General features: G+C 44.2%; 1 protein-coding gene across 1 annotated transcript in view; it reads right to left on the bottom strand.

Moving 5' to 3' along the window:
* Positions 1 to 256: 256 nt before the first annotated feature.
* The window catches only part of CRTAP (cartilage associated protein), a 122,077-nt gene continuing 110,496 nt past the window's right edge, over positions 257 to 11,837 (bottom strand). Inside the window, exon 7 of the mRNA XM_078688336.1 lies at positions 257 to 1,339. Coding sequence (XP_078544462.1) covers positions 1,286 to 1,339 — 54 coding nt within the window. The 3' untranslated portion in view covers positions 257 to 1,285. The remainder of the gene's footprint in view (positions 1,340 to 11,837) is intronic.

Here is an 11,837-nt window from a genome sequence, read left to right as displayed (position 1 = left end):
CGTCCATTCCTTCGTTATTGTGAAGTTGAAAGTTGTTTACAGAATAACAAACAATAGTGGTTTATGGGCCATAGCCCTTTAAGCCCATAACTAGCCAGGAACTTTCCAGGATGCGAGCTAAATTCATTGTTTTAGGAGTGTTAGCGATTTATGTAAATTTGACAAAAACGTATATGCCTAATAGCATATATTCTGCAGGCTTTATGGAAAAAATAAACAGTTACATCATGAAACAGCTCATGGGTAAATCTTAATATCAAAGTGGAACAAAGGTTTAATGAAAGGACACTAAACATATGCCATGACTGCTTTACACTCCCAGCCAGAATAACACCAATTCTCGCAGAGTAAACACTGAGAATACTGAACAATATTGCACAAATCTAAAATATACATTTTAAAACGTCGGAATTGAATTATTTTTAGCTCAGAACTTAAAAACAGCATGGTTAAGAGTGTGTTCTTTATAGAAGCAAAATACATTCTTTGGATGGTCTAGGCGCCCTGCCACAGATTTCCTCAACCTTTGGATCATCAACAGAAGTCTTCCTGTAGTTTTTAAGAGAGGGAGGGTTTGCATACCATTGTACACTTATACAAAATACACAAATTGACAAAGTGTAGGCAACTGAGTATTCAATGTTTGCAGGTACTTATATAATTATGGTGAGCACAAAATGCCTGCATATACCAAAGAACAACTGATCAGTGCAATAAATAATACATTATCCTGGTGTTTGGTGGAACTGCTTCTAATTGAGATGAAGTTGAGCCTCCAAGTCGATTCAATGAATACCTGCTCTATGGAGAAGCTCATGGGGATAACAAGCAGGTTAGTTGGTGATTTCATTATATTTATCCCACAGTGAACTACCATGTGGACTCTGACCAAGATAACCTTCCATGCACTACATAATACTGCTTGAGCTCCAGAACAAATAATGAATGGAGGAGAAAACACTTTGCAAAAATACATCCTTTAAGACCCAGGATGGATGAGCAAAAACATAACACATCTATGGCAACCACTGGCAAAAGAATACTAACAAGATGGTACTTTCATGAACAAAGAATGGATCAGGATGAAATCGAAAGTGTAGGGGAGATACACCAGTTAACTTCGAAAGCAAACTGGAGGAACTTCGGTGCAGTTTAGTTGTGTCCTCTCACAAAGAGTCTGGTTGTGCTTTAGTCTGGTACAATTCTTCGACAATTAAATATGCAAGAACAGATGCCTCAATAAAAAATGTGCCCCACACACAGTTTTTTTGTCGTATCCATCCATTTAACCAATTTCTTCTGAATCCAAGAAATCATCAAGGTATTCCACAACTTCCATCTGAAAAAAGAAGTGATAAAACTATTCAATCATCCGAAGTTCACGTTACATTAGAATACAACTCTACTTTGAAACAAGAATATATGGTTGTCTGACAGAACCCTGAAGTCAAAAATGTCACGTGGACAGAATATCGTGTCAAAATTATCAAGGACAAAATATCGAGAAGGTAAGTGCAAATAGGTAATCGGAGAGTTGCTATTCTTAACTCCACATCCACGCAACTTCATGATATTTTTGTCTTCGATATTCTTGGCACGTTATTTTGTCCACGTGATATTTTTTCGAGCATATTTTGTTCAAACATACAAGAACTTGTTATTTCATTGCCCATTTTCATCTTACTATGGGTGAACCCGTTTGCAGTTTAATGGTCAGCTTAGTGAGAACCATGATTGGCAGTGTCAATTGATTTGCCTCTAAGGTACTAAAAAGAGTCAAAACGGCAGCTAGAACACTTATCATATGGTTATCAGCAGTGCAAGCCGCTGTCACAGACAGAGGGCTGGAAGACCATGGGAGTCAGCAATGTAAGCCTCCTTCATACATGCAGAGCAAGTAAATGGTCATCAGCACACACACAAGATGTAGTACAGATACAGCAGCGGTGCAAGCTGCCATTGAGCACAGAGAACAGGCATAGCATGTCCAGAAGTGCAAGACACACACACACACACTCTCATATAGACAGACAGGTATTTATAGAGAAAGCACACGCAGAAACACCAAGCAGAGATGCAACCTACATAGTGGCACACACACCTGCAGATATTACATATAGGGCAGGCAAGCTCCCAAGGGATTGGCAGACATACTGGGCAGGCAGAAACACTCACAGAACAGTGAAATAGGCACCGACAAGGAAAAATAGTTAAAACAGCTCCAAGTTCCTGGGAGTTTTGAAGGTGGCAGTGCTGGAGCTTTGCTAGTTTTGTAAATCAGGAGCACAATGGGGCAGTTCATAAGGGGCTCAGGAGGATCAAGGAAAAAAGTGGCAAGGACAGAGCGCATGAGGAGATAGCCCTCCATTCAATCACAGACCCAGCCACGTCTGATGTAGCTACAAAAATAAAAAAGCACCAGCTACATACTTAGCAGCTCCAGTTTTGCAGATCGCCAACAGCCCACCGAGTCCCAATACTCGCGAGACCCACCGATGGAGAGGCAACAGAGACAATGAGTGGAGTGAGGTAGGACTGGGTGAGCCTTTGAATAAGACTACTTTTCACTCAAGACTTCCAAACGGAACCGCACCAGTCGTGGAGCACCAGGCATTTGTTGGGGCAAACTTAAAGCCTTTCATAGTTGGTGGCATATGACAGATTGCACAGAGTCCAACTGTCCTTACGAAGGCACTGGCCTGGTATTACAACAAACACTACAGCAGTTCTACCTGGCTTTATAGGCACCAGACTGACAAGCTGCCACTCAGTCTTTGGCTGGATACCGAATTGATTCAGTCTCGGTCCTATGGTTGTTTCAGGTGCCTCAGCTGATTTGTGACTGACTCCACATCTGCAGTACTCTGTCTCATATAAAGTCAATGTGGGGCACTCGAAGGGTCTTAACATGGATTTGTTGGGGTTCCCATGGTCAAGCAATGCAGGTGTGACTTAGGGAATAGAATTCTAGGGGGTATCTGTTGGAGTTGAGCGGCAGCTGAAGAACCTGTATCGTCCTGCTGTGCTTCATAAAGAAAGAATTACCTAGAACCATGTATTTTTAACACTTTATTGTGTACGGTTGTAATAGGTAGTCCATGCCCCTACTCTCCCCTCATTTGCCAGGTGGAAACAGGGGAGGTGAGTAGATGCGCAGTCAGTAGAAGTTTGCTGACCAAGATCGTCCGCAAAAGAGGAAGGAAAACCACACAGAGCTCCGTCTTCTACAGATGGCCACTGTTAGACTGCTCCAACCAAGAGCGAGAGGATCCAGGGAAGGTGTGGGGCAGAGGCGAGGTTGTGAATCAGACAAGGAGGACAGGGACATTATCCTTTATAGCAAAATGTGTTATGATTATGGTAATATGGTTCAATGTATTTCAGAATTAGGACTCAACATCTAAAAGTAATGTTGATGTAAAAGTTTTAAAAAAAAGATTTTTTTTCAGGAGCAATAACACAGAAAAAGAAAATTATAGTATATTATTATTGTGATGGAGCGAAGCATTATGCGGACTGCAATGAAATCTGCTTGCCAGATGGCGACTTGAAAGGAAATGAGTAGTTGCAATGAATTACACAATTGAATGAACAGAACAAGAACTTTGTGCCTATTTAAATTGAGCCCTCTAGGGGGTACACTGTGTACTACTTCTCTCTAGCACAATTCGTATGCCTCCCTTCTAAGAGCCCCTTTGCCCATGCCACTAAATTCAAATTCAAATTCAAAAATCTTTATTCGATTGTAAGTAATACAATCATAAAAGTACAATTCATAAGTACACATTAAAAAGCATTCCAGACAATTCATTGCATATGACATGTAAGAGACACAGTATACAGTACAAAGAAAAGTATCATACAGCGGGCACTATAGGTATGAGCAGTGTTTAGTTAAGAACATAAATTACAGTGTTATTTAAAAACACCTAAAACATTCGCAGCATAATTATCCATCCATACTTTTCCTAAAACAGATGGCTTTTTAAAAAAAGTTACAGACAAAAAAAGCACATTCACATTTCAGTAGTTGTAGGTAGTAAAGTGCAGGCTTAATTTGTACAAAATTCAGTTTTTTAAGGCACGGTATAAGGTATAGTTTCCGTGGGGTGGAATAATAAGGGCAGATAAAAAGAAAGTGGGCCAGATCTTGAGGAGACTTTCCGTCGCAGCCACAAGCTGGCAACACTTCACCCCTTTGTGCCCCACTTGGTACCGCCAGTAGGAGATGATATAAATCAAATCGGAACCTTATTAGTAAAAACTGTTCATATCTGGTCATAGGCCATGTCAAATAAGGTTCTATTTGTGGACAGGTTTTTAGTAGTAAGTGTTTCCTAACACTGTCCTTCTGTATCTCAACCTCTTCTCTGTCAGTACATCTTAACAATAGTAGAGCATTTTTTACCGAGGTAACATCAGATTTATTAATCAAGTTGGGAGTATAAAACAAATCAGGACGGCCAATTGCCGACAAACAATCCCTTATATACTTCACCCACGGGACTCTAAACCTCCCGTCTAACAATAAGGCTTCTTTCAGCAGGGCATGTGTGAGTGGAATGTCGGTATTAAGCCAACAATTCAACCAACACAGAACCGGGCTTACTGCTATTCTATCACCTAAGTAGGGGACCCCTAACTCCTCATGTACAGAATAGTTCCCAGTACCCCTTGGCAACCTCAGTATCTTTTTCAGGACGTTATTTTCTGTGACCATTTGGTCTTTTATCTTACAATAGCCCCAGAGCTCACTTCCATAGCAGGCAACTGCGACACTTTTAGCCTGGTACAGTTTGAGCAATGCGGCCGTAGGGCAATTACCGATTTTTTTGCAAAGCCAAGTATGGCCGCATTTACCCGTAAGATTTCGCCCTTCTTTTTAGACACTGCGGGGCCCCACGATAATTTATGATCTAAAAGGACCCCAAGGTATGAAAAGGAATTAGTTAAGGGGATTTTCTCCCCATTTATACTAAAGGAATCAGTTTTCCGGGTACCCTTTCCTGCTTTCATGACATAGGACTTGGAATTGTTAATGCTTAGGCCACGTGACTCCATAAATTTAAAGAAGGAATTTAGTAACTTCTGAAGACCGATTGCTGTCCTAGATATAAGAACAGCATCGTCTGCATAGAGTAGCACGGGCACCCCCTTGCGCTCAACAAAGGGGTAATCTGCTTCAGAGTTTAAAAGAAATTCCTCCAATTCGTTGATATATAGATTGAAGAGGAATGGGGCCAAAATGCATCCTTGACGAACTCCCCGGTTTATTCTAAATTCGTCCGTTACTTTAAGATCTTGAGTGTAACGGACGTTAGCTCTAGTGTCCGAATGCAGATCGGCTAGGAAGTTAACAAGATTCCTCTCCACACCCATTCTCAACAAAGTAGCCCATAGTAAGCTCCTGTCCACACAATCAAAAGCGGACGACAAGTCCATAAATGCCATGTAGACGGTTCCTTGTCTAGCCAGGGTGTATTTGCTTATTATCAAATATAGGTTCAGGCACTGTGTAATGGTCGAATGGCCAGGTCTGAACCCATATTGTATAGGTGATAGAATATTGTTATCATTGGCCCATATGGATAGCCTGTTAAGAATTACCCCCCCCTACTACTTTAGCTATCGAATTTATTAAAGAAATCGGTCTGTAACATAAGGGACTGCTGCGATCGCCCTTTTTAAAAACGGGGACTATAGTCGATAGACCCCACATATTTGGGCACCCCGCTATCACTGCTGCATTTATTACCGCCGTGAGAACAGGAGCCCAAAAGGGGGTACTAGACTTGAACAGGTCCGGAGGCAAACCATCCGGGCCTGGGGCCTTATTGCTAGTTAGACCCTGAATCCCCCTTGCAACCTCGTTAACTGAAAAGCATAATGGGTTCGCAGATGGTATTAAAAACGCATTTTCAACACAATGCTCATTACTCTTAAAAATTGTACTAAAGTGGGTCACCCACTCCCCCTCTGAAATATTTGTACCAGGTACTGTGTCATTGGGGTTTTCAAACAAGGGTTTGTTAATGATTTGCCAAAACTTACTGCTGTTCCCCAACACTGAGGAATCCAAGAGGGATTCTATGATGTTAACCTTGATTTCCTTTTTTCTAACAACTAATACCTTCCTATAGGTTAGGCGAAGGCTTTTTATCAGGTCTGGGTCTCTGGGTTTAATTTTTAAAGCATTCTTCAGGTCCCTACTTGCCTTTGAGCAATTGTGGTCAAACCATTTAGAATTTTTTCCACTTTGCCCCTTCGTCGGAGCAGTTAGCAGAGAACCAATCTTTGAAATCAACCCCTCGAACCCAATCAAAATATTCATGGGGGAGGAGTCAAAAGATGAACATGCAGACAGCTCCTCCTCACAAGCGCTATTTATTTTGGAGTAAAAAGTGTCTTGGTTTACCATTGACCACTTAATGCGACGTCTACCATTTATACAACTTGACGTGCCTCGGTCAATGCGAGATGTTCGTTTTGTGAGAAAAGACCCACCCAGACTAATAGCTAGGGGATTATGATCACTGTAAACACTGCAAAGGATAGTAAATTGCGAGACCCAATGTACAAGTTCTGGAGATACTAATATATGGTCTATAAACGATCCCTGGCCGTGTCCTTTGAAAGTTGGGACGTCAAAATTTTTTGAATCAGGGACCATAGACATAGCTACAGTTAAGTTATTAGCATTCACCAAATCATTTAAGTTCTTGCCTCCCCTAGTGTGAGAAAAGTGAAAGCCTTCAACACTGTTACATCCCAGGGAGCCCATTGGGGTAGAGCCTGGGTTACCACACGGGTGAACATTAAAATCGCCTACTATCATTATGTTCCGTGAAACAGTGCATGCGTTTTTACTCATTAGCTCTGTTAGGGATACAATGTTACAAACACCGTTACCGCTATTAACGTTATAAAAATTGACCAGGGTCAAAACATTCTTGCCATTTTTTATATCAAGCATCTGGATGTTCAGGTTATCATTTTGACAGATGCTTGTTTTACAAAGCAAGCCCAAATTAATAAAGGTAGCCAGGCCACCCTTTGCTCTGCCCCTGGTTGAGGCAACCGCTGGAATGATAAAACTTAAGAACCCTTCAATGTGGACGTTTTTATGCTCCACCCAAGTCTCTTGAAGACACACAATAGTACATTTTTTGATAAATGATAACCAAGCTGGGTCACATATCTTATCAGCCAAGCCAGCTATATTCCACGAAATTAGGCTCACACAATCTTCAGATACTGGACATATTAAAGATTCTCTGGTAATTGGAGCAGATAATGGAAAAAGTGACTCTAAATGTGTGTCCCCAGAGTCCATAATACTTATTACTGCTGGTTCCGAGTGCTCCAAGATAGGATCAGAAACCCCATAAGAGTCAAGAGTATTGTCAGTTTTCGATGGAGAATCCAAAGGTAACAGTGACATTCTGGGATGGTCGTCGTGGCATCCTATCATATATGCACCCTTAACATCACCACTTACGGAAGCACTACTTTCTGGTCTCATGACAGGTAGGAGCAGTGAAGAACCCTCATTATTCCCAGACGACATTGTGGGTAATACAACAGGTAAACTGCTGTTCGTATCAGCATAAGTTGCAGCGGTATGTGTATCAGTTTTGAAACAACAAAAACCCTTCTCTTCATATGACCTTATAATATCTGCAGCATTTCCCCCCCTCCCCCCACGCCCTCTACACACCTTAAACATCAGTCACATTCCTCCAGGCCACTGAAAGCCTCGAACCTATTAAAAAGCTCTAAAGGGGTAAAAGGCATCAGATGTGTCATATTGCCATGTGCTCCTATTTTATGGTTTACTGGTATGGTATTCCACCCTTGCATTGCAGGTGTCGGAGCTAGATGATGCATATATGCAGGATTCAGGGCAGACTCCATATTAAAAAACTGGGTGGTGGAGTAGGTATTATTATTTGGATGTTGTGGGGGAAATACGGTGGACCTAGGGTAAAAGTATGTCAGGGGACGTGGCACAATACAATTGTTTTCATTGCCGAAAGGCCAGTTCAGAATATGTAGTACTGCTTTTCTGTCCCTGAAATTTATAACCACAACGTCACCCCCTATATCCTTCGCTCTCCCCCCCAGCCAAGACAGACGGCGGACATGAACTATTTCGCCATTTATGAAGTTGGGTTTGGGTCTGTATAGAGAGAGCCAATGCGTTATCTTGTTTTTTAATTGGGAATATCCCTCTCTTTTTCCATTTGGCAGTTCGGGGAACCCAGTAAGTACAACCACATACGGTAGTGCTTCTGGTGGGAGTTCCATAGGCGGTGTCCTAGTCTGACCCCCTCTCCCCCGGGTAATCTCATTCCCTTCGGGTCTAGGAGGTCTATCCGGGAGGATACTAGTTTCCCTAGTCAAGGTGTTAGCTGGAATGACAGCCTTACTATTTGATTTTGTAATAGTTGGTCTACCCTGGGCTGCTATTGAATCTGTTGGCAGAGATTTATTAGGGATATTGCCGTCAAGATTTAACACACCCGTGTGCAAACAATTGAGGGTAGCAGGGATTACTTCTGCTGCCTGGCTATTACCAGTAGAGGATGAAGGGAGTGTAGAGGCCACAGCATTTTTTTAAATGGAGTGCGTTGTTGTAATAGCTTTATGTTGTTGCACTTTTGAGGGCCCTTGTGACCTAACAAAGTTCCCTAATGTAGTCAAATCCCCCTCTATTTTGCCCAGCCTTAACTCCATCCCCTTAAATCTGTCTGCCAATGCAAGCATATAACTACGTACAATCAGCTCAATGTTGTCCAAAAGGGACTTAGGAGAAGCAGATTGTGAATCTTCATCCGTTATAGTATGAATAATAACTGGCTCTATAGTTGGTAAAGATGACGGTGTTAGGGTAGTAGGGGCAAATGTTGTTACTTGTTTGGTAATTGGCTCTCCCAAAGATGTTATAACAGCGGTATGCGCCTTTTTGCCAAACTCAGTGTGATTTAATTTGGTCTTATTGGCAGGTGTTATTTTCCGTCTCCTTTTAGATGGTGGGGGCCCATGCATTTTATCTGGCAGTGACCTCACGCTTGTGGCACACATACATCGGTGCCCCCACAACCCACCAAGCAAATGAGAAAAAAATAGGTGCCACCACACAGGTGAAAAAAAAAGTTGCCACCAATGGATATTACAGAAGTGTCTGTGGCCCCTTCTCTGATACAGGAGTGCTTAACCTCTGCTGCTATTATACCACCTGTCTCTCACTGTGTGAAGGCAATCTTCTTAACACATTATATTTAATTAAATGTTACAATACACTTACCCATGACTCGCTCGCTGCCTTTAATTTAGCAGGCACACATTATATAAATAAGGGATGACAGCACTAGCATGATCGGCGAGGTTATACTCCCCAGCTTAGGAGCAGGATTGTAATTAATCCCAAGAAGCTAGTACTGGAGTACATCATAGCGGCATGTGATTGTGGATGGCATGCTACTCCGACCCATTAGCACACTCTTGAGAAGAGCCCATCCCGAGTGCGGAATGCACTCTAGAAGAGACGGCGCACTGCAGTGCTGAAGTCAGCAAATGTGTCCTTGCTAATCAAAGCAAACATGACTCAGAACCCCGTTGAAGCAATGCGAGTTTATCTCCATTGTTCACTTTACACGCCAAGTGTGTTCTGTTACAAGGGTATTATAATGTTCCACTCCACGAGCTTACAGTTTCTCTTATTCTACGCTTGCTCGTGGGGTGTTATGGCTCAAAGGCGATTCTAAGCTCTGATTTGGTGACTGGGATTTCTAGTGGTCTGTCCAGTGCATGGGTGCCAATAAATGGACTTGAGAAACGCATCGAAGCTATACCCAATGTATTTACTACACCCATCTAAGAGTTCAGGCTAAAACTCAGAAGTATTCAAAGTTGTGATGATCTTTAAAGGTCTAACCAACACTGGATGTTAAAGTGTACCAGTGCATTAAGTGATTCGCTGCGCACATGCTTTTACAACTAAACACGTGCGGGCAAGGGTTATGCGAACTGCCATAACTAAAGTTTCACTGTGATAATTCAGAGTGCGTCGAATACGCTTACACTAATGGAACAAAACATATAGCAGCAGATATGCAACCATGACCTTGCTCTAATAGGAAGGTACAGTTTGAGAGCAACTGTAGACGCCTAGCACTGTAGTGTTAAAACACTCATTGTGGCTTCCTGTTCATGGAAAGGGACCACATGGAAGGCTGGTGATGAAGTCTTAGATTTCAAGTACAGTTCTCCACGGTTTGGCACATACGTTCCTCAGCATATTTTGCGATGAAATGTCAAATACATTTAGCTGTTTGTACCAAAATATATCAACAAACGCCTATCAAATGCAGAGGAGTAAGGAGACGGTCAATGTGTAGCACAGGGTCACTGTGGCCACATCAACCAAATCGGATGTGGACTTGGGTGACGGGCTGTATTCCCAACATACAGAGCTGATCACCAATATGAGGGTCTACGAGCCACAGGGCCTGGCCTGCGACCAGGTCCTGATGCCAAACCCGACATTCAGCCGATCCTGAGCAGCGCACGGTCGCAGAGCGATAGCTGCAGGGTCTGTGGCCAACCCTGCATGCAGCCAACCCCGCACCACACACGGCCAGGGGGTTGGCCACAGCGCCTGGCTTGAGGCCAGGCCCTGTGGGCAGACCCCAAAAGGCAGTCAACCCATAAGCACACTCTCCAGGCCGGTTCTGGCCCGGAGGACGCCATTCCCCCTGGGGCCAGGCACATTTCTTAGGGGGCACGAGGCTCCCCTCCCCGGACTGCTTTTGGCCCCATGGGCCCTGTACCCCTGGGCCCCAGAACTCTAGCTAATGGGGAGGGGGCACGCATCCCCACACCACAGGCCGATTTCGGGCCTGGGACATTTTGCGGGGGAGTGAGGGCACACGTACCCCTCCCTGGGCTGATTTTGTTCCTGGAAACCCCATCCCCTGGGGCCCACCAGTGTATTTATGGAGGACGAGACACACAGCCTCCCTCCCCAGACCAATTTGGGCCCGGGGACCCCCTCTCCCGGGGGCCCGGACGTATTGCAAAGGGGGAGGGGATCTCACCATAACCTGGTTGAAGGCAGCAGGGGAGCTTCAAGGCCCCCACGGCCACATCCAGCTCTCCACATCCAGCAGGAGCCAGTACTGCTCCCACCCTCAGGGAGCAGCTACAAATGTTGCTCCCTGAGGTCAGAATCAATTCCTAGATCTTTTTCTCAGCTGGCGGAAGCATTTTTTAAAGCTCCTGCCAGCTGGGAGCAGACTTTGTGTTTGCTCTAGGTTGGCGGGAGCTTTGAAACTGCTCCCACTAAGCCAGAGCGAACACAGGTTTACCTGCCCACGATCGTGCAGGCAGGGAAACAGCTATGTCATGGGGTGGGCACCCTGGAACATAACAGGAGTCAGACCTGGGGAATCCGGTTCCCAGGACCATTAGCGGGTCTGGAAGGGGAGCTGTGCAGCACCCCTCCCCTCGGTTATTGGGGTTGGGCCCCAGGAGATTGGGTCCCCAGTGTCAAAATGTGCCTGGGGAGGGGAGCTGAATACCCCCTTCTCCTTTCTAACTTTAGTCAGGCGGATAGGGCCCCCAAATCCAAAAATCAGCCTGGGAGGTGGGCCGCTTAGCTCCTCATCTTCTTAATACCGGCCAAGCCCCGGGGGATGTGGTACCCTGAGCCAAAATAGCTCTGGAGAGGGGGTGCGGGGTTGTGGAGGGGGGGAGGGGGAAGCCTCATGCGCCTCTCCTCCATAATAATATAATCAATTTCCGAGGTACTGGCCCACCCAGGGGGCTTAAAAAAA

The sequence above is a fragment of the Lissotriton helveticus genome, chromosome 4_1 (genome assembly GCF_964261635.1).
Source record: "Lissotriton helveticus chromosome 4_1, aLisHel1.1, whole genome shotgun sequence".
Lineage (NCBI taxonomy): Eukaryota > Metazoa > Chordata > Amphibia > Caudata > Salamandridae > Lissotriton > Lissotriton helveticus.
This window is presented reverse-complemented; position numbering and strand designations above follow the sequence as displayed.